Raw genomic sequence first — 22475 nt, 5'->3', positions numbered from 1 at the left:
AAAAATAGCAATTTTTGTGTTGTGTACATCATGACCCCTGGTTCCTATCACCACCACTGTAAAGAAATCTAAGTTGGCAAGTTTCTCTACACTGAATCATTTCAAATCAAACCACTCTGAATTAGTTTTCATCTCAGTCACTGAACTATACAGAAATGTTGAAAAATCGGTGGAATTCCTCTTTAAAGCGTCCATGGAAAACAAGCTTTCAATTCAAACATTATCTTAGCTACTTCAGCGTCAGTGTGTTCCTGTAGATGCTCATATTACTTCATGTATAATATCCTCTTGTAAATACTCATTCGTGCTCCTCGTTGGGTCGTCTTGGTGTCCTGTTTTGTCCTGTCCTGACCAGCAGAGGCAGCACTGTAAACCCACTGCATGTCTGAGCAAATAAAGTGAATGTGACGTAATTTGTGTCCTCATTTCCTCCTTCTTCCTCCGCCGCATGCTTTTCTGACCAGCTGTGGGTAACAGGTTTGTAATTATTATTTAACCTATGAAAGCTTCATTATTTAGGAACGTTTGTGAGAATAATAATGGCCGAATTATACGCCTGTACATCTTATTTCTGTGTAGTTCGCTCGGTGTAGTTCTTATCTGTTAGTTAAATTTGTGTTGACACTGCGGATTGTTTTCATCCCGTGGATGTAACGTTAGTAGGCGAATGAAGTGAATAGCGCCCTGCCTGCCCAGCACGGCGATGACTGCTCTTCCATAGCCGCTACGCTACTGTATAGTCTATTCGCCGCTCATAATCGGAGAAGCGCTTGTATAAGTGACGACGTTTTATCCGTTTTGTCATCTGTCCGTTTTTTTGTTATTTTGTAAAATTAGCCATCTAGCGGTGTGATAATGTAGCTAACGTAGTTTTAATACTGCGGCCACGGAAAATAGACAGTAGCGTGAGGCAGCGAGCTAGCCCGTCAGCTAAGCTCCGGAATGTCTCTGACAGACAGACAGACAGACAGACATCTTCTCGTCGGGAATTTGCAGCTGGCTGTCTAGCTCGCTAGCACGGTCACTGTGTCACTAGACTTTTGGTTACATTTATAGATGACGTTTCCTATGTTGTTAACTTAAACAGGACGTTGGGTAATTTGTTTGCTGTAGTTCAAAGCTAAAGGGGAACTCCTTTTTTTTCAAAATTTCTGCATAATTAAATGGTTAACATGTCAGCATAATCATGCAGAGTGGTTTGGTATGAAACCCTTTGCTCTAGAGAGACTTACAGAATCAGTATTGTCCACAGTGATGATGATAGGAACCAGACGTCTGAGGAGTCTCTAACGCCTCTAAAACCTTCCTCCGAGAAAAGTATGACCTTAAATGGTTATGAATGCACTGCCTGATGTCTGAGACATTGTTTTAAAGTAACTTTTTGATAAAAGTTTGGTTTAAAATGTATTTTATTGACTTAATATTTATCTACTCATAGTGGGGGGGATACATGAAGGGTATTTTGAGGCAAAATAGTCCCCAAAGAATTTTAAGATTTACCACTATTTTGACACGTTTAGGTTTACTGGTGGTTTTGGATAGTAAATAAAATGGCTCCATTTGCATTGCATACATCAGGAGTCCTTGTTTCAATCACAACTACTCTAAAGGCATAAGTAAGGCTACGTTTACACAGCAGGTAAAAGTGGCCCAAATCTGATTTTCTCACCAAATCCGATTTTTTTGTTTGGCTGTTCACATTATCTTTTAAATGTGACCTGTATGCGACATCAGTCTGAACAGATCAGCTCCTAAACCGACCCGCATGCGCAAAAGAACAGTGCTTCACGTGGCGGCTCGCCCAGAGGTAAACAGTCACGACGGCCAGCGAAGGCCAGTCACTCCCGCAGCTTTCAGTTTCGTCTTCGCCAGCATCACATGAGCGAGTATAAAGTTCCAGTAGTTGACAGCTGGACTCATCACCCAGAATGTGTTCGAGTTCGCCGTAAAAAGGGCACGTTATTCGGCCACGGCCGCTTCTTTGGTTCGAGTCCTCGGATTCTTTAAACTGTTCTCTGACGCTGCAGCCTCGGGCTCCTCCGGCCGCGTTCGGCCGTTTCGTTCGAAACCTCTTCGATCACGGAGCGGTTTGATGAGTCTCTAATAATGTTTTGGTACAGAAACATTAGACTAAATGTTTGAGTCTCAGCAGCGCGAAATTATGACGAATGTCGAGTTGTACTGACGTAAAAGTCGCATGAATTTCTGATCTGGCTGTTCAGACTGAGTCGCATTGCCGCAGATCGGATACGTATCGGATTTCAGTACCACATATGAAAGCGTCTCAAATCGGAATTGAAAATGTCAGATTCAGTGCGTTTTTTGCTGTTCACACTGCCACACAGATGACACATCTGTGTCACATTTGAGGAAAAAGATCGGATTTGGGCCACTTTTACCTGCTGTGTAAACGCAGCCTAAGTTCTCTGAAAATTAATCATTTCACATCAAACCAATCTGAATGGCTTTGTTTATATCTCAACCACTGAACTGTACAGAAATTTTTAAAAAACAGTGGAATTCTCTCTGTGTAAGCTAGCACCATTTTAACTGTGTATGATGCCAAAGATAATGTTTTATTATTATGCTACCAAAACAACTCTTGCAATGCTTAGTGAACTCTGGGAATAAAACAGAAAATTTAAACTGGCTCTTAATCTTGTTGAACAGGCTGAGCCTTATAGGATACTTTTTATTTGCAGAGACAAGTTGGTTCATGAAATAAAAAAAAATAGTACAAGTGTAGATCTTAAAAGGGGATTTCCACCAATCATTCTAAATTACCACATAATAAATTAATTGAGATATAAAGTCATTCCTAGTGGCTTGTTATAAAATAGTGCATTCTTTACAGTGGTGGTGATAGGAACCAAGAGTCAAATGTAGTCATTTTATTTACTATCCAAAATTACCAAGGAACCTACATGTCTTCTCAGTTTTATATGCAAGTTGAAAATGGTAGAATAGTGGTAAATCCTAAAAAAAAGGTTTTTTGGGGTCTATATTGCCATACAATGCCCTGCATGTACCTCTCTGCTGTAAATGGATTTTAAAAATGTATTAGTATTTGTAACAATTTCATGTAGTAGCTTTCTGTGAAATGGCTTTGAGAGGTGTTTAACACTTCGGACGTCTGGATCCTGTCACCACCAGTGTGAACAATTCTGGCTCAGTGAGCTTCTCTAGAATGGTGAGTTTAACCACTTCTGAAAAATTGGTGGAATTCCACCACTATTATTGTGATAAGTATTCATAGCCATATGGCATCTGCACTAATTATGGATTAGTTTGAGCATCTTTTTATTTCCCCTTATATTCCAAATTTTACAATGTGGTTTATGAATCATTTTGGAGACTTTTAATTTGCATTTGTGATAATATAATGTGAATCTCTTTTGTTTACCCCATAACATTTTATTTTTACAGAAGACAATATGAATCAAGAGAAACTGGCTAAACTTCAAGCCCAAGTCCGAATAGGGGGCAAGGTAAAATATACTTCTGAATATCTAAGATGCTGAAATTAACAATAAAGTTGAAACAGTTCTGTGGTTGATTGATACTTGTGGAACCCACCACCACATGGCACAAAACATTTACATTAACTAATTTATACATGTTCAATCCCAGATGCCATATCTACAGTGTCAGTGTTTTTTCTTCTCAGGGTACAGCACGTAGGAAGAAGAAGGTCGTCCACAGAACGGCAACAGCCGATGACAAAAAACTTCAGAGTTCATTAAAGAAGCTTGCTGTGAATAACATTGCTGGCATTGAGGAGGTAGAGCATTAGAGCTTTGGTTGGCTGGTGTATTGCTGACTCTCAGTAGCCATACTGCTTGTTGCTGTTTATCTTGTTTTAAAAGGCTACCTCTAACTTTACCACCCAATCTACAGGTTAACATGATAAAGGATGATGGGACAGTGATTCACTTCAATAACCCCAAAGTGCAGGCGTCTCTCTCTGCCAACACGTTTGCCATCACGGGCCACGCGGAGACCAAGCAGCTGACAGAGATGCTTCCTGGCATTCTCAGTCAACTTGGTGCAGACAGTCTTACAAGTCTGCGTAAAATCGCCGAGCAGTTCCCCCGACAAGGTGGGTGTGGGATAGGGCTGCCTGGCATGGACAAAATAGTAGTACTGCAATTATAATGCTGCATACTAAAATACGCCAGTTAATGTTAAAAACACACTGGTGAATCAGTAAGATGACACAGTTAAACACTGACCTTTTATTATTTTGGCTTATTTTGGCTATAGTTTACCTTGGTGTATTACACGATCAAACACACAGACACTCAAAATATGTGGTTCTAGCCTTCAGTGATGTCAGCATTGTCAAGACCAATAACTGTGAAAACAATTTGCAACACAATTAGTATATTGTGCAGCCCCAATAGGGAAACAATTCACTGATGACACATGGTAGAAAGTAGTTTGAGGTTTAGTGACTCATCTTTTGTCTTTTCTTCCTTTTGTTCAAAGTTCTCGACAACAAAGCCCCCAAAGCAGAGGATATTGATGAAGAGGACGATGATGTCCCAGGTATATTCATGCTTCTGTTTGTGCGAATGCATAAGGATATAAAGACGATTTGCACACGTCTCACATATTTCTATCTTTCCTCAGATCTGGTAGAGAACTTCGACGAAGCATCGAAGAACGAAGCGAACTGATCATGCAAGACATCTTTAATTGGGACTGCAGTTCAGGAGAGACCCTGTTGCAGTATTTTTAAATTAGATAACAGACATATCATTTCAACACTATTCCAGCAAACCAGAGACTTTTGTATTTTAAATTGGCAGTCTGCCCAGATAATCCTCATCAGCCTGTCTCTTGCACTTAAAACAAGATGGCGGTTATGTGCTATGACTTACAGTTCCGAATGAATACCACATGGTCAATCTTGATTGATTGGTGTGGTTAAGGAATGACTAGTCTTAATTATTATTTTTGTCAATGAAACAATAAATATCATAAACCTTTTTTATATAGTGCTGTGGTCTCTATAGCTGTGGAAAAAAAGGGTTTTGGTGTAAACTGAGTTTAAGTGTTTTTAAAGTAGTGGTCACCAATCCTGCTCCTGGAGGTCTACTTTCTGCACACTTTAGCTCCAACAGTAATGGGCCCCACCTGACCTGATGAATTTAACTCTTTGACTAGCTAAATGAGGTCTGTCAGTTTTGGATTGGAGGTGAAACATGCAGGAAAGTAGATGTCTAGCTGGAGGGTTGGTGACCACAGTTTTAGAGGAACACCCTTTTTTAAAAAGGAGGGCATGGGGGGTTCTTCAAGCGTTCTTCACTAAAGGGCAATGGTTTTATATAGCACTGTAAACACTCGAACCATATTAATACATAAATGGTTCTTTGCATGGTTAAAAAGTTCTGTCAGAGGAAAAAATGTACTGTACAGGTACGTTTTTGTTCATCAAGGTATAAACAATGTAAATGTACCCTCAAAGGTCCAGCAGTGTTTTTTAACATCTTTTTAAAGTACACTGGAGTTTTACCCATAACCTGATGTTGCAAAATAGAACAATAAAAAGCCTGGATTCAAATATGGAGTCAATGCAGCTTGAAAATATCATTGCGATGGAATATGGTCCAATTATGTCCCCTAACGAAAGGTACTGAAGAATTCCCCTATACACACTTAAAAATGATGGATTTTCAAGGGTTCTTCAGTTTAAAAAATGGTTCTATATAGAATGATGAACATCCAAAGAACCCTTTCCATGATTAAAGAGTTCTTTTCATTGTGAAAGGGCTCTCCAGATTCATGGAGAATGTGCTGTAGATGGTTCTATATAGGACCTTTTTGAAAAGCGTTCTATATAGCACCAGAAAGGGTTCTTCTATTTTCACCGTCATGCTTGTTGCAATAGACGAACTCTTTTCAAAAAGGGTTCTATACAGAACCATCTACAACATGTTCTATATCAATCTGACGAGCCCTTTCACGATGCAGAATGTTCTTTGAGTGTTCATGGTTCTATATAGAACCATTTTCTTTACTAAAGAACCTTGAAGAACCTTCTTTTTTAAGAGTCGAGGATACCACCCCAGTGGTACCTTCTTTTCTGATGGAAAAACTGTTGTACATGGTTCTGTAAAGAACCTTTAAAAAATGGTTCTCATAAGTCCCAAAAACAGTTCTATTCTATTGTATGTTTGTAAGTCATAGAACCTTTTTTCGCTAGTTGTGTTCAGAATGTAGAATCTTTGCTCAAATTTTAGATGTAAATATTAAAGTTGCATATCAAGGTTTAATGATCTTATGATAATCTGACATTTGTGGCACTATTTCAAATAAAATGCACCATAAAGCTACTGTGACAGCAGAATAAGGCACAGCTTTTAAGTAACTTGGCTCAGTATTGCAGGGCAGGACCTGCATCCACACTTTAGAACTGAAACTTCAAAGTCAGAATCACTTTATTTCGCCAAGTATGTTACATATACAAGGAAAGGGTTCTTCTGAGTGCCCACACGTATGACATGTAACATACTGAACAAACCAGTAACAAATATTTCACTAATGGACAAATAAAAAAATCTAATATGTAGAATAGAATAAGAGGCCAAGGTGAAATGAGCTAAAGAGATGTGAATATCTGTACTTAGGTAGGTCTGAGCAGACATGATATGATAACCATAATATACAGAATATTACAGCATGATTTGAACATTAGCAAAAATGTGTACAGTTGTGCAAATATGCATTATGTTACGGAAGAACTTATACTGTAATACAGTAAAGGAGGTTTGTTGTCCAGGTATATGTGAATAATTAAAGAGGGTGACATTCAGGCAATACAACAGCAGGGCATGTTTGCATTTTTGAAGTTCGCACTGCCAAGACCCTCCCTGAGGTCAGGATGTGTGAGTAATGGGACAAGCCTGAGTCACTGGCTTTTTCATAAGACATGATTCAAAGCAACCTTCAGTGAGTTTGCAAGAGCGCAGTGAGCGCGTAGATGAGAGCGAAGCGGATCAGTCCAAGGCTGGGATGGCTGATGAAAATCAGTAATGTATGTGATGGTGTGCGTCGGTTCAGGTGAGTACTGAACCGTTAACGTCAATTAGTTAACGTTCTTGTCTGACTAGCGACGGTTACCGCAAAGCAAACAGGCTGTTATTGCTCCTCCGTACGTTAGTTAACGTGGGCTTAGCCTAACTGGCTCATGTTCTAGTTGTCGCATTGCTGCAGTCGTTGGCTCAGGGCGACCGGGTGCCATGTGGCCGCCTGCCTGCCTGCGGGATTCTTCCCTTCCATCAGTTTAGAAGTGCGCTATAAATGACGAGAAGACGTTTTGCTAGTGAACGAATGCTCGCGTACGAAGCGGCTCTGCCCGGTAAGGACGGCTGCGTTGTATCTGCGGTAGCTTCGCGAACTTTTCGTACAGACACTTTGCTTGTGCATAGGTGTAGACTTATGAATGCGAATAAAAGACGTATTGACGGATGAGCTAGAGCTAGCCAGAGTAAAAAGTGCTGACAGACCGGTAAAGGGGGCTAAATGAGGTGACACGGAGATGAATAGCGTACTAGCCCGGGGGGCTACCGGCTCTTTCTCCCATTCAAAATGCTAGTAACAATAGCAAGCGGTGCTGTGACGCAGGTTTAATGTTTGTGAATGATTTTTAGAGTAAAACCAAACTACCCTCACCTTAACTCAAGCGTGAAAACGTTTACATTCCGTTGTGAAAGTCCTTGTGTCAGGTTATGACGGTTTCCAGCTAACGCAAAGAAGGCTAAGTCAGCATATTCTAAACTGCCTGGGCAAAAGCTACTGCATGATACTTTGCATAGCTGTAAATCTGTATTGAACTGCTGCGGCTGGCAAAGCCTGCTTTGCAGAGTAGTGTTGAGCAGTCTTGTCTTTTTTCCCCCCAGTATTCACATTGGCTCAGCCCTCATTTTCACAGGGAGAAGGGCAGCTATGAGGTTGTCCATCAGTCTCAAAGGGAGCAGCATCTGACTGACTGATAAGCAGCATTGTCCTGCAGACCATGCCAGACTATGTTGCTCTGGAGCTAAACCCCAAAGCTGAGTGTGACGTAACGCAGACAAAAAGCATGCTGAGTGACTTGGCAAGCCTGGCTGAACTTCATTAAGAAGATGAGGCAGGCAGTGACCGCCACTCTCTCCGTGTGGGGAGAGAGACGCTTCGGTTACTCCACGCTCAAGGACTCCAGGGAGGCGCTGCTGGACGAGGGCTGGCTCATGCCTGGCCTGAAGGAGGACTCTGTGGTAGAGGAGAAGGAGCTGGCCGACAGCGAGCAGGAGCAGCCAGAGGCTGTGCCAGGAAGCACGCTGTCTGTTCCTGAGGACGCCCGGACCCAGGGTGACCCGGGCCGGCCCGAGACGGACACGCTGTCCTCTGCCCATGAGTCTGAGTCACCCTCGGCCCGCAGAGCCAGTGTGAACGTGACTGGCCCAGAGAGTGGAGTGTCCTGTGTAAGGAGGGGGTCTCTTGGTGCCCTCCCTGTGCAGCGCTGCAGCTCTCTTGGCTCCACGGCCCCTCAGTGGGTCCCTGACTCTCAGGCTCCGGCGTGTATGAAATGTGGCTCCAGATTCTCCTTCACGAGGAGGAGGCACCACTGCAGAGCCTGCGGGAAGGTACAGGCCTGAAATCCTGTTATGAAATGCAGAGTTAATTTGGTGTGACTAATTACAAATTAATTCAAATTTTGGGGGGGTTGTGGGGCTGCAGTAAGTGCTGGGCGTATTGATTGAATTCTTCTTAACTTTTTCAAAACATATCATAGTATCACATTCTATCGATAAGGTTGATGCAATATATAATTTGTTAATCGTTATCCTGATACTGATGTTGCAGTAGACTGCAGTATGCAAATAAGCTCTCTAACAAATTATAGTTTTGTTATTCCTTGCTGTGAGCATTCTGACCAACCTCGGGTTGCAGTGGTTGAGTTTTTGTGGGTGTTTTAATGAATCAGGGTATTCACATGATTCAATAAATGTGTAAAATTAGCATAAAATAACATAGGGCAGTTTTTAATCATATATTAATTGAATACATTTGTAACAGAATACTAAACCACTGCTTTAATTTTCCCTCTGAACTCACACACCATTGCTGAAGTGATGATTAGCTTCACTTGAAAATTTTTGATTCCTTTTTTGTGTTTCAAGCAGTGGTATAATTACTGGGGAGCAGGAAGAGTGGCAGTCACTCTGGAGCTTATGGCTCTTGGGGGGCCTGTGGTAACTTGGCCCCCTAAAATCTTCATAAATAGATACTTACACAATTGTACACCCAGAGAGAGATCTAAATTTTTATCAGCATACCCATTAGCTTCCATCGACACTAAAAATACAGCACTGACATCTGTTTCTGATGTAATCTCCCTCTTATTCATAATGACCTTATCCCTGGTAACAAATGGATCCATCACAAACTGCATTATGATATATACATCACTTATTGTTCTGAAATCTTAAATAGGTAGTCTAATGTAAACATTTACAATCCCATTTCCAAAAAAGTTGGGATGCTGTGCAAAACCTAAATAAAAATAGAATGCATTTAATATTTAATGCATTTATTATTTAATTCAAAGTAGCACAAACATATCAAGTGTTGAAGCTGAGAAATGTAATTGTTTTTTGAAAAATATATCATTTTGAATAAGATGTCAATAACATTTCAAAAAGTTGGGACAGGGGCCTCAAAAGACTGGTAAAGTTGTGTAATGCTAAAAAACACTTGGTGGAACATCTCACAACAAATCAGGTTAATTGGCAACAGACCAGTAAAAGAGTATAAAAAGAGCATTTTAGAGAGGCTGAGTCTTCCAGAAGTAGTGCAATAATTCAAGAATAACATTTCTCGATATAAAATAGCAAAGAGCTTGGGATTTTCATCATCTGTGGTACACAACAGGATTAAAAGATTAAGAGAATCCGGAGGAATCTCTGTATGCAAGGGACAAGAATGAAAACCAGTACTGGCTGGCCATGATCTTTGGGCCCTCAGACGGCACTGCATTAAAAACAGACACAATTCTGTGGTGGACATCACTGCATGGGCTCAGGAACACTTCTGAAAAAAAACTTTGTCTGTAAGTGTAGTTCATCGCTGTATCTACAAGTGCAAGTTAAAACTCTACTGTGCAAAGAAGAAACCATATATAAAGATTCAGAAACGCTGCCACCTTCTCTGGGCCCAAGCTAATTTAAGATGGACTATAGTTGAAAAGTGCCCTGTGGTCTGACTAATAAAAATTTGAATTTTTGCACCATTAATGCTGAACTAAATGCCATCCAGACAACGTCTTTTTCAGGGAAGACCTTGCTTATTTCAGCAAGACAATGCCAAACCACCTTCGGCACTTATTACAACAGCATTGCTCCGTAGTAAAAGAGTCCAGGTGCTAAACTGGCCTGCCTGCAGTCCAGACCTGTCACCAGGGAAAATTTGGCACATTATGAAACAAAAAATAAATAATGCCTGCAACATCCATCATCTAAACCGCTTATCCTTCTGGGTCGCGGTGGGGTGCTGGAGCCTATCCCAGCTGTCATTGGGCGAAAGGCAGGATACACCCTGGACAGGTCGCCAGTCCATCGCAGGGCAGACAGACAGACATACACATTCACACCTAGGGGCAATTTAGCATATCCAATCAGCCTGACTGCATGTTTTTGGACTGTGGGAGGAAACCGGAGTACCCGGAGGAAACCCACGCAGACACGGGGAGAACATGCAAACTCCACACAGAAATAACCCAGGTCACCCGGCCGGGAATCGAACCCAGGCCATTCTTGCTGTGAGGCGACAGCGCTACCCACTGCGCCACCGTGCCGCCCTGCCTGCAACATGTTCCAAAAAATTTGGAAAGGGTGCATCCCACAATCTCTGATTAGGCATTTTGTTGTAATACCTGCAGAATGTGGCTGGTGTTGTCATGTTGAAATAAACTTCTCCCTATGGATGTCCCTAAAGTAAAAAGACGACATCCAGAAGGCAGCATATGTTGCTCCATAATGCGTTCAGCATTAGTGGTGCTTTCACAGATGTGCAGTTTACCCACAAATACCACCCCCCCCCATATCATGACATATGCTGGCTTTTGAACTTTACGCTGGTAACAATCTGGATGATTCTTTACTTTGGCCCAGAGAACGCAACGTCCATTATTTCCATAAACGATCTGAAATGTGACTTATCAGAGCGCTGTATACGTTACCACTATGCATCAGTCCATTTCAGATGAGCTCAAGTCCAGAGAAGTTGGTGGTGTTTTTGTAAGCTGTTGACATTTGACTTCTACTGTGCATAGTACAGTCTTAACGTGCGTTTGTGGATGTAGTGACGAACAGTGTTCATTGTCAACGGTTTGTGAAAGTATTCCTGAGCCCGTGTGGTGATAACCATCACTAAAGCATGCTAGTTTTTAATGCAGTGCTGTCTGAGGGGTTGAAGGTTACAGGCATTCGTTTGTGGTTTTCGACCTTGTCTTGTATGCAGCTAAATTTTTCCAGATTCTTTGAATGTTTTGATGATGATATGCTCTGTAGAGGGTAAAATACTTAAAACCTGTGAATCTTTCTCTTGGGAATGTTATTTTTAAACTTTAATTAATTTTCTAAGAGGATGCTTTTGGAGGCCTTGAACTCTTCACACGTCTGCTTCCCATGACTACTCTTGGGAACAATTTTGACTTGCTAAGTTTCTCTAGAACAGAGCATATCACATCAAACCACTCTGAATGACTTTTTTACACCTTAACTAATTGTGCAGAAAATTTGAAAAATCTGTGTTATTACCCTTTACGTTTGCATTAATAAAGTAAATAAACTCATGCTTCCTGTGTACTTCTAAGAAAGTCTTATTAACCTGGTTTAGCTTGTTTAAGTTAGACTGTTTAGTTCTGTTCCATTTTTCATTAAATTACATGGGAACCTTACACAAAACAGAAACATTGATGAGATGAAACTTACAAAATGCAACAGAAAAGTACTAAAAGTACAATATTGTTAAGTGACATCAGTACCAATATAGATGATATATGGCCCAGCACTAACTGCAGTTATGGTTACGCAGATTGCTCCTAATGGGGGCCATGGTGGTCTGTGTCGCAGCGGTGTCTCTGTTTGTATCTGTGTATGTATGCTCTGTGTTATCTGTAGGTGTTCTGTGTGGTGTGCTGTGACTTGAGGTTCAGGTTAACTCACCTGGGTGGAAAAGAGGGGCGTGTCTGTGTCACCTGTCACTCGACTCTCATCAACAGTGAGTATTTGAAGAAATAGCACTGCCTTCATCTTCAAACAGATACAGATGAAGACATTTATTCATTTGAGCATCCATCTGAAAACAGTCTTGTCCTTTTGTCTTTGTGAATCTCTGCCTGTCTTCTGCTTCACAGGAACCCTTCGCAAGGAACAAAAGAAAGTTTGGTTTGCTGACAGCGTTCAACCCAGAAATGAGTCTTCCAGTGCCAACACTACTCCAACCCACTGTGATCCAATCCAGACGCACAGTCCGGCAGTAGCTCAAGTGGTGTCAACAGACCCGTCTGTGAGCATCGCTAGAAGTGTTAAATGTGTTCTCGCCTCCCTTCATGATCCAGCACTGTCACTTGACAGTAATTGCAGAATAACATATGGAGAAAATCTACAGATTTTTACTCTTTTTCTATTTTTATGATGTTTACTATTCATTTTTTTTACTGTTTTAGCATTTATATGCAAAGCTTGCACAAATTACATTTTGTTAATTTTCTAATTGAAAACAATTATTCTCTACAGAGAACACACTTCTACATAATTTGATCCACAATTTTTGTTTGATTGCTGAATTTAAACTATAATGCATAACTTTTGCACAGGCCACACAAAATGTTGCAAAAAAAGCTATGGCACATTTTACATTTAATTAATTATTCCTAAATTATTTTCCTCCCCAACATGTTAAACTACAAAAAAGTAGAAATTGTGCACTAAAATATGCAGAAAATGCCAAAAATGTAGAGGATGTGTTAACTCCTTTTTTTTTTACTTCAAAAATCAACAGAACTTCTGATTTGACCTTTTGCATAAAGTTCAGATCTCTCGAATGCAACTGAAAACTACTTGTTTAGATAAAATTACCTTTGTGTTTGTGAACATCATTCAAATTGTGAACATCATTCAAATTCAGATTCAATCAGACATCCAGACTTTGGCCTGTGGAGGGTTGAGCTGTAAAAACTAACATGCTTGATTTATATGTCTTTCTTTTCTTTAGGAGATGCCAAACTCGCCTTGTTTGGAAAGAGAGGAAATTGTTAACAGTCCCAAAGGAAACTCAGCTAAGCCCTTACCACACAAAGGACTTCCCCCCATCCTAACATCTACAGGGGTTAAAGGAGGTATCAAAATATTCTCACCTAACCACAACTCGGATATTCGGCTTCAGTCAGTGGAGCACAGGTTACAGGAGGGTCTGACCACTCAAGCTTACTATTACCAATTGGTTGTGCCTGGCGTCCATTGAAACGTCTTAGTGTCTAACTTGACTATTCAAACAGACTCCAAAGATACTATTGACACTTGCAAATCCTCTGAGCTGTCTGATTTTTGCATAACCATCATTGTAGAGGGCTCAGTAAGATGTATTTGTGTTGCTTAGATTACACAGTGGAGGAGAAGCGGACGGAGTCTTCGCTGCTGGAGGAGTTGGAGCAAGGTCAGACGGAGCCACTGGTGTTTGTCCTCAACGCCAACCTTCTGGCCATGGTGAAGATTGTCAGCTGTATGTCTGCTAATGTCTCTCTCCACTACTCATAGGCTGATTGAGGTGGTTAGGCATGTGGTCTGGGCGGAGTGGACCTGTGGACATTTATTTAATATCTTGTGACATGGACGTGGTTGTGGTTGATGTATATGCAGATGTGTATGTGTGTGTGCTGTAGATGTGTTAAAGAGGTAGGAATAGAGTTGGGTGATAACTGAGTTTATTCACCAACATCAACATTTTAATTACTGGAGCAGGGTTATTTTCTTAAAAATTAAATATTGGTGATAGTTTTACTGAGGCTGTATTGGTAACTCATTTGAAGAATGGATTACCTCTAATAAGCTGCACTGTAGGCCTTTGTACATCTGAGCACAGTTCAGCATAATTTGTCAATTATGCTTCAGCAGTTTGTCTGTAATCATTGAATTGGATAACATCAGATAAAAATGGGTGACAGCGACAATATTAGTAAAACAGAAAGACTTTTAAGATGGGTTATTGCCTGTATGAATGCCGCAACAGTGGTATATAGTGTTTGTGTTCTTAATTATGTCACATTATTGAGGTATTTTACTAAATGATCTACTTCAGCAGTTTTTTTTCCATATTGCCCTGATCTAGGTAGGAATTAGAGCTGCTGATAATGACAGTTTCAGCTGCACGGGCAAAAATATGATGGTATTTAAACTTTTGAACTCGTGATAACAAGGGCAACCCAGTGTGAGGGACCTCCTGTCCAACTACAGAAATGTACAAAAGTCAGAGACCGCCTTTAATTTATTTAATTTCTAGTCAAAAGTGCCATTAAGTTGTTCTTTTTCAGAGGATATTTTTGAAATTAGATGTAAGATAATCCACTTGCCTCAGAAAGGGAAAAGTCAAAGAAAACTAAATGAAAAAACAGGAGTTTTCAAAATGAGTTCAAAAAATGTAGAAAAAAAATTGTAGAGAAAATGGGACTCTTAACGACCATGCAAGACCTGGTAGACCACCACAACTGTCACCATCAGATAAACAGCACCTAAAGTTTCATCTTTGAGAAAATCCAGCTCCACTCTTGCTTCTAAAAAATTCCATGGGCGTTTCAGTCCTTCCTTCCACTGTGAGAGCACAACGTAATGTTATGGGTCTGAAAGGATGTGTAGCTGTCATGAAGCCATGACTGAGAAAATGACTGAGATCATTTGCACTATAACACTGAACCAGTCCAAGACATCAGGACAACTCGAGGAGTAATGTTGTGTGAACTGAAGAGTCTAAAATTTGAATTAGGATTACTTGCATCAAAAAAAGCAGAAAATGCAACCAACTTGTAAGACTGAACTTTGGAGGTGTGGAAAAACATTCAGCTAATGTTCTGTCAAATATATGTTTTCTGTTTTTTTCCTGAGGCTGAAAAGTCAGTGACTTGTACTTAATAGCTGTTTTGACTGGAAATGAAAAAATGAATGATGGCCTCAGACATTTGCACAGTGCTGTTTTGAGCACAAAATATCCTTATAGTAAGAATAATACAAATGTGTAAAATGTACCCAAACATAACATTTGTCATGAGAATAGCATGATTATGACACAAAATGTTTTTAATAACCCCCAAATATTTCAGTACTAATATTATTCGAGTTTCAGTGCAGTTGAGAACTGATACTCAGTTCTGTCAAATATTAAATATAAATATAAAAGTGTATCAGTCGATTTTATTGGTTATTCGTTTTTAAGTGGTCAGTCCCTCATAGGAATGTGTTCTTAAGATGAGGAAACTTGATTTCATATGTGTTTGTGTATACTTCTGCAGATGTGAACAGGAGGTGCTGGTGTGTGACGTCTAAGGGGATGCATGCTGTTGGTCAGCCAGAAGTGGTCGTACTGTTGCAGTGTTTGCCTGAAGAGAAGAGATTCCCTACAGACATCTTCAGCCACTTCATTCAGATCTACTGGGATGCACAAACAGGTTGCGTGTCGTTGCTCCCTGCTTTTTGTACTTGATCATCTTGGCATTCTTCATGGCTGTGGGACTTACATTTTTTCTTGATGTAAACTTTACAGCAGGAAAGTTCTTGAATCACTTGAGTCACTCTCTGGCGGTGAGAGGGTTCCTGGGCAGTAAGGAGCATGCTGGCTTTCTCTACGTGCGCCCCACGTTCCAGTCTCTCGATGGTCTGCCACTGCCCCCCCAGCCCTTCTTATTTGGCTTGCTGATCCTCCGGGCTGAGAGTCCTTGGGCCAGAGCCTTCCCCTTGCGCCTCATGCTGCGTTTGGGTGCTGAGTATCGATGTAAGAACCTCAACATGTGCTTAAAGCTATTGAGAAGTGAATGCAGTTTGATGGACTGTGTAATAATTTGCTCCATAGCTGCAAAAACTTTTTCATTGTCATGGTTGTGATGTCACACCCATTAGCACATTTACATGTGATGTTCCTTTCAGTGCACAGCAGTTTAGCCTGGATATTAATGTTGATGTGGTAAGCAGTGTTGTTGCTGCAGACTGTCTGTAGCTGAGTTATTGAAGAGGATTTGGGGAAAATTATTAAACATTTTGCTGTTTCTGAGTATTTTGCCAAGAAAATTGTCATCGTTTAAACAATCTAGACAGCCAAACGGTGCTGCTGAAGTTTATTTATCCTGAAACCCTGAGCATTTCAGTCCAAATTTAACAGTTTGTTCTGCACATTTCAGCCCAACGTTTTGAATGAGGCACAATACAGAGCAGCCAATTAGAACAGAGGTAATTAAAAGACAGTCTTAAAGACACAGTAACAAAAACAGCTTGTTTAATGCAAAGGGAAGAAAATATGGAAAACTGTCATCTAAAAGTGAATTATAGCTGGTTTTGGTGCATGAAAACAATAAATAAAAAAGAAAAAAAAAATGAAAATGAAGAATATGGGCCCTTAAAATTTTCATAGGTTGTGGATAGGGTACAGCAAGTGACAGTGCTGTAATGACTGTATGCTAATGGTTGATGTTTGTGGCTGTCTCAACTCTCCTGCAGTCTATCCCTGTCCTCTGTTCAGTGTTCGCTTCAGAGAGCCACTCTTTGGCCAGATTAACAACAGCATCATGAGACTTCTGGTGGTAAGACTCTCTTCTTGAATGCTGTGCTTTCCTGTTTTGTATGGTAGAGGATTATATTCTGAAGTCTGTTCTTGTGTGAATCTTAGGACTTCCGTTTCTACCGTTACACGTTGCCAGTAGTGACGGGCCTGATGGTTGACTTGGAGGCGCGGAGCACGTGCATCACAATCCCTAAAGCCCGCCATGCAGAGGTAATGAGATGTCACTGAAAGCGCTCAAGAAATACTGCTTAGTTCTGATCACCCCTTAGAGGTCTGGAGTTAAAATGCTACTGTGTGTTTTGCCTGATTTTCTACGTGAAAACAAGTTAACACATCCTCTACAGAGAACATACTTAAATATCACATTTTTCTTTTATTATATATGTTTTATTTTTTTCCCAATTTATAAAATTCTGCAAATAAAAAGTAACTGTACATTACAATGTGCAGTGGTGTGTTCTCTGTAGAGGATGTGTGTATTTGTCTGGGGCACCCAAACTTCTGCATATGGCTGTATGTATTAAAAGTGAATTGACATCATACAAATTACATGTTTTTGTTAGCTGCAAACTTCTAAGAGTTAACATAGTCAGAATCCTCTGGCTCCATTCACTGGGAGTAGAATAGCATCCTGGAACATCCTATACTGCGGAACCTTTTTCAGCATCACACAGTAGCTGTGATAGTGAGCCATTAAATCAGGTTATGTGTCTTCTCTTGTTGCTCGCTCAGCTGCTGAAGGCGCTGAATAAGTCGAATGAGAGAGTGCTGGCTATGGGAGCTTGCTTTAACGAGCGCGCCGACTCCCACCTCATCTGTGTGCAGACTGCAGATGGACAGTACCAGACACAGGCAATCAGTATCCACAGCCAGCCACGCAGAGGTGAACACACACACACAATCTTGTGTTACATTCCTTGTGAGGACTACCATAGGTTTCTCTTCATTTTTGTATTACTGTAGCCAAGTAATACTACACCTACACCTAAACCTAACCTTAACCTGAGTTTCCAAGATGCAATTTTTCTGCTCTTTTAGATTTTCCAAAAAAATGTAATTTCTAGTGAAAACAACACATCCTCAAGTGAGGACCAGTAAAATGCCCTTATTTGAGTGAAAATGTCATTTTCTCTTATCCTTGTGAAGACATGTAGTCCTTACAAGGATAACAAAACTTGCGCACACACACACACACACAAACTTGTAATCTTCACACAAATGAAGTACAAACACATTTTTAGATCCAGTCACACATAGGTCGAGAGACGTACATACACACAGAGGTTTGTTTTTATGTTATGACATGAAGTACCTATATGTAATGATATGTCTCACATGTTCAAAAGTTCATATTTATAATATGTTCCGTACATATTACATATGGAATTATATATTGTATATGCATGTGTATAATAATATAATAGGGTCCATATGTACAATAAGTCCCTTATATATTATATAAATGTAAATGTAATATGTAAAATATAAGTACTATAACTATTAATAATATGTTGTCTAACATTTCATATATATATATATATATATATATATGTATATATATAATCTACATTTTTAAAGCACCATTTACACCATGTCAGAATTTCATGACAAATGGATCGTTAGAAATGGTCATATATATGTATATAATATTTAGAAAATTAATAATTTTCTTCCATCATTCTATTTAGTTCAAATGTTTTTATTGCTTTAATAAAAAAAATTAACTAAACAGGTTTTACTTTTACACAAAGCAAGTTTTGATTCTATTTGGGTCTCACATGATCCTATGAAGTCAAGACATTTTCGTCCTGAAAATATTCAACAACAAGCATGTACACACACACTTTACTCCACACTCTACTCCAGACACCAATGCAAATAAAAAAACCCACACATGTACTATCAGACCCAAAGGAGATTGCACACGTACAGTCTGAAAAGTAGAATGAAGCTCAGCAAAAGTAAAGACCACACAGTCCTTTATTCAAGCACAAGAGCAGTATTAGAGGAGTAATGTTCATCTTAGACCACCAGGGGACACTAACAGTACAGTTCAAAGTGTCTCTATGATTTTAAATGCCATCTGCCTTTTTGCATGTATAAAATGCAATTGTGTTTGTTTTTTCAGTTACAGGCTCCTGCTTTTTTGTGTTTAGTGGAGCCCTGAAAGCCTCATCAGGATACCTGGCCAAGTCCAGCATCGTTGAAGGTTTCCTATTTTAATCCTTTGTCTGAATAGTTTGTTGCATCTTGAATGTGTCCTGGTTGTCTGGTGTGTTTAAGGTGGTGGTTTGCATGCTATTCACTTTGAAGGGGATTAAGAGGATGAATTTTTTGATGGTGTGTAGGCAGGAAGGAGAAATGATCTGATGGATGATTTTAGTAGTTTTTTTTGGGGGGGGAGCTAAATGAACGCATGAAACACGTTAATACTCCAGTACTTGACATTAGCCACAACTCTTTAATGTGCTTTTGCTGGCATTTTACACCTTAAATAAAAAAAATTATTTCCTATTTAAATAACAAGAATCAAATAAAGTGCTACATTTAAAGGAAGAGCCAACTGGTTATTTAGCAAAATGACTAATGTTACGCCACTTTGGTACAGGTGTAGCAGCAGCATTCAAATACAGAATGAGTGCACTTACCTTGCTCATATTGTTTATATCATAAAAGTAATAAATTGGCTGATCAGCCATTGCGTGTTTGAATGAAAAATCTGCCAATTCTGATCTTGGCTGCTTCCAATTGTGCATCCTAATATGAGGGTATTTATGTCTTTATTGAAATCAATTAATCAGCCCTGTTAATTAGATTTGACTGATATTCCAAACCGAAGTTGGATGACCTTATTCAAAATCCTTATAGGAAAGTCTGTACACTAAGCAGCCATCTCGGAAATGCCGCCGGGCAATTAATTCCAGTCATACCAGACCAGACTTCTATCTTCTTGAATGGGGAGCGACCTAAAAACTCTAAACTGAAGGTCAAATTACAGTTTAAAAATCATATTTGAAGTTATTGGTAGAATCTGACTAAATTCTCATGAATACTTTGGAGCGGCTGTTGTGTTGGCTCAAATAATGCACAAAAACATGTTTTTGTTGGGTTGTTCTGGCTACTGTGCTTACACATGGAACACCACAGCTGAGGGGGGCTTTTCCTGCTTGTGGTTTTACCAGCAAGCTGATTGCCTCTTTTTATTGAAAGGCGGGACTTTTCACGTCACTTTCACTTTTTTATTCACGTCACTTTTTTATTGTATTCTGGTAGAGCATGATGTTTAGATGGCACTGGGCAACTGCTTTAAAATGTCTGCATTGTATTCATTTTGTAACACTCTACAAATAAATATTATATTTATCTGTAACGCTAATCCAAGTATCCCAGTTATAAAAGTGAATGTATTGGCATCAGCAGATACGCACATGAAAAAGATTGTATATGTGCATTAGCCCACAATTGCCATATTAGTCTTAACTAACATATTACAGTCACTCCTTCTCATGAGACCGAAAATAATTGACCCCTTGACTGTTCAGTTATTTCTTGGCCAGCTCTGTGCCGCTGCATCAGTTGTTCATGCACTGGAGAGCTAACAAAAGGTCTGTAGTTGATTCTAGACGTACCGTTTGTTGTTCTCTCAATATGAGAACAAAAGAAATATCAATGCCATTATGAGGCTGAAAGATTTAAATATATCAAACAAAGACATACTTAAAACGAAAAAGTACAATGGCTAGTTTAGCAATAGCGAACCCAGGCATAGATATCTCAAAGATTTTCATAAAATGAAGAATACAGCAGCATAACCTCGGAGGATTCCCCACATGATGCAAGCCACTGAAAAGCCTCAAGAACAGAAAGATCAGATTACAGTTTGCCAAAACTACATTAAGACGCTGTAGAGCTCAAGTACAAAGTCTTATGGACAAATAAGATAAAGATTAACCTGTGCCAGAGGGACGGAATGAGGAAAATGTAAAGGGAAAAAAGCACACCACTGTGGACTATGTGCATGTTTTTACTGGCTGAGTCGATCTACCAACCTGAATCCCACTGGGCACACATTTCACTTACTGAAAACAAAGCACTCGAAAACAAGCAGACAGCAGAGCATCGACATGTAACACAGCCAGTGCTGGTGATGTCTGTGGGTCGCAGACTGCAGAAGAAAAAAGTAATTTGAACTAAGTACTAAACATAATTTCATTTGATGCCTTTACAGAGGGAAAAGTGAATTCACCAGTTTTACTCTTATGAAGTAAGTGTTGCTGCTATTACAGATGGTTTAAATAAAAAGAAAATGATCAAAGCTGAGAACAAAACTGAAAAATTGTACAGCTGCTATTTTGATTAAGCAAACAAATGCACAGGAATATACTTCAGACTTCAAGGGAATCGATTTCACCCAATTCTTTTAAATTCATGAATGATTCAATTTTCGAGATGTGAAATAGTGCATTCTGGAGAAACTTACCAAGTGGTTACAATATCTACAAGACAGATGTAGTCATTTTATTTACTATTCAAAATACCAGTTTATATCTAAAATTATTCAGGTTTAGTAAGTAATCTTGAACTTTAGTGAGGGTGCTCTTTTGCATTACAACATGCCGCATAAATTACTCCACCATGGATTTAAAAAAATATATTTACAAATACATAACTTTCTGTGAGGGAGCTTTTAGAATAATTAAAATCTTCAGATGTGAACAGTTCTTGCTAAGTTTTTCTAGGACAGATCATTTCACAGGAAACCATTCTGAATGACTTTGTTTACATCTTAGCGATTTATTCATTCAGTTTTCTTTAATTGATCAAATTCCCTTTTCATTCACCTTTTACTGTTACTTTGATTGGATTAATGTTTCTGACATCTAATATGAACTGTTAATGACTCGAATTCTGGTCTATATGTGTTTCCCATGCTTCAGAAACTGCAGCATTGTGTCTAATAACAACAGTACAGCAGCCAGAGGCTGAACTGTTAAGCTACAGCTTTTCTGCACATTTTAGTGCACAATTTCTATTTATTTTCTGAGTTTAACATACTGGAAAAAAATACAGCATAAAATGTAAAATGTGCTGAAACTTTTGCACGGGCCACATATTTCTGATGTGTTAAATCCAGCATATAAACAGTAACTGTGCATTAAAATGTTTAGAAGTTTGTTGCCTGTAGAACATGTTTACTTATTTTCATGTAGATCAACAAAATATGCAGTTTGATCAGGGGTGCCTAATCTTTTGCATACTTGCACAGTTGCTCAAGATAAAGCTGACATTCCGAACTTCAAACTATTTCTAATTACCCATGAAAATGCTCTGTATACTTGTAATGTATCTGTTCTTTTCAGATGGCTTGATGGTGCAAGTAACTATGGAAACCATGCTCGAGCTACGGCGAGCTCTTCGTGACATGCGAGACTTTACCCTCACCTGTGGCAAACTGCAGCAATCAGACAGACATGAGTATGTGCACATTCAGTGGCAAGATGAAGAGCCTCGCTTCAACAAGGGGTGAGTTTATTTGCATATTATGAAGGACGCTGCTCTTGATTGGTGTTTTTAGAGTTCACCTGACGACGAATAATCAAATAATGTGTTGGTACAGCGGTCAGTGACCTGTTACTGTGTCACTCGTAAATGTTTACTGTAGT

At 39.6% G+C, this 22475-nt stretch overlaps 2 protein-coding genes across 3 annotated transcripts in view; both read left to right on the top strand.

Annotated features, from left to right (window-relative positions):
• The first annotated feature begins 405 nt into the window (after positions 1 to 405).
• On the top strand, positions 406 to 4993 carry btf3l4 (basic transcription factor 3-like 4). Of its 2 annotated transcripts, none has more exons than XM_036586835.1 (6): positions 406 to 477; positions 3427 to 3488; positions 3668 to 3781; positions 3898 to 4099; positions 4489 to 4548; positions 4633 to 4993. In XM_036586835.1, the coding sequence occupies exons 2-6, from the start codon at positions 3435 to 3437 to the stop codon at positions 4677 to 4679; spliced, it is 477 nt and encodes a 158-aa protein (XP_036442728.1). In that variant the 5' UTR covers positions 406 to 477; positions 3427 to 3434; the 3' UTR covers positions 4680 to 4993. The 2 variants fall into 2 exon arrangements, with proteins under 2 accessions (XP_036442728.1, XP_036442729.1); XM_036586836.1 differs by having other exon boundaries at positions 418 to 466.
• Positions 4994 to 6916: 1923 nt separating this feature from the next.
• zfyve9b (zinc finger, FYVE domain containing 9b) overlaps positions 6917 to 22475 on the top strand; it is an 18974-nt gene continuing 3415 nt past the window's right edge. The window contains exons 1-13 of the mRNA XM_036587419.1: positions 6917 to 7065; positions 7905 to 8630; positions 12168 to 12267; positions 12404 to 12555; positions 13264 to 13387; positions 13648 to 13770; positions 15551 to 15706; positions 15802 to 16029; positions 16749 to 16831; positions 16918 to 17022; positions 17545 to 17695; positions 18941 to 19021; positions 22173 to 22335. Of these exons, the coding sequence (XP_036443312.1) occupies positions 8130 to 8630; positions 12168 to 12267; positions 12404 to 12555; positions 13264 to 13387; positions 13648 to 13770; positions 15551 to 15706; positions 15802 to 16029; positions 16749 to 16831; positions 16918 to 17022; positions 17545 to 17695; positions 18941 to 19021; positions 22173 to 22335 (1967 nt within the window). The 5' untranslated portion in view covers positions 6917 to 7065; positions 7905 to 8129. The remainder of the gene's footprint in view (positions 7066 to 7904; positions 8631 to 12167; positions 12268 to 12403; positions 12556 to 13263; positions 13388 to 13647; positions 13771 to 15550; positions 15707 to 15801; positions 16030 to 16748; positions 16832 to 16917; positions 17023 to 17544; positions 17696 to 18940; positions 19022 to 22172; positions 22336 to 22475) is intronic.

The sequence above is a fragment of the Colossoma macropomum genome, unplaced genomic scaffold (genome assembly GCF_904425465.1).
Source record: "Colossoma macropomum unplaced genomic scaffold, Colossoma_macropomum, whole genome shotgun sequence".
Taxonomy (NCBI): Eukaryota; Metazoa; Chordata; class Actinopteri; order Characiformes; family Serrasalmidae; genus Colossoma; species Colossoma macropomum.
This window is presented reverse-complemented; position numbering and strand designations above follow the sequence as displayed.

Bases quoted from the DNA above. Each gene is read 5' to 3' on its own strand.
- btf3l4 (XM_036586835.1), top strand. From the start codon at position 3,435: ATGAATCAAGAGAAACTGGCTAAACTTCAAGCCCAAGTCCGAATAGGG. The intron at 4,100-4,488 runs GTGGGTGTGGGA...TTTTGTTCAAAG, and splicing joins CGAGCAGTTCCCCCGACAAG to TTCTCGACAACAAAGCCCCC. The intron at 4,549-4,632 runs GTATATTCATGC...ATCTTTCCTCAG, and splicing joins AGAGGACGATGATGTCCCAG to ATCTGGTAGAGAACTTCGAC.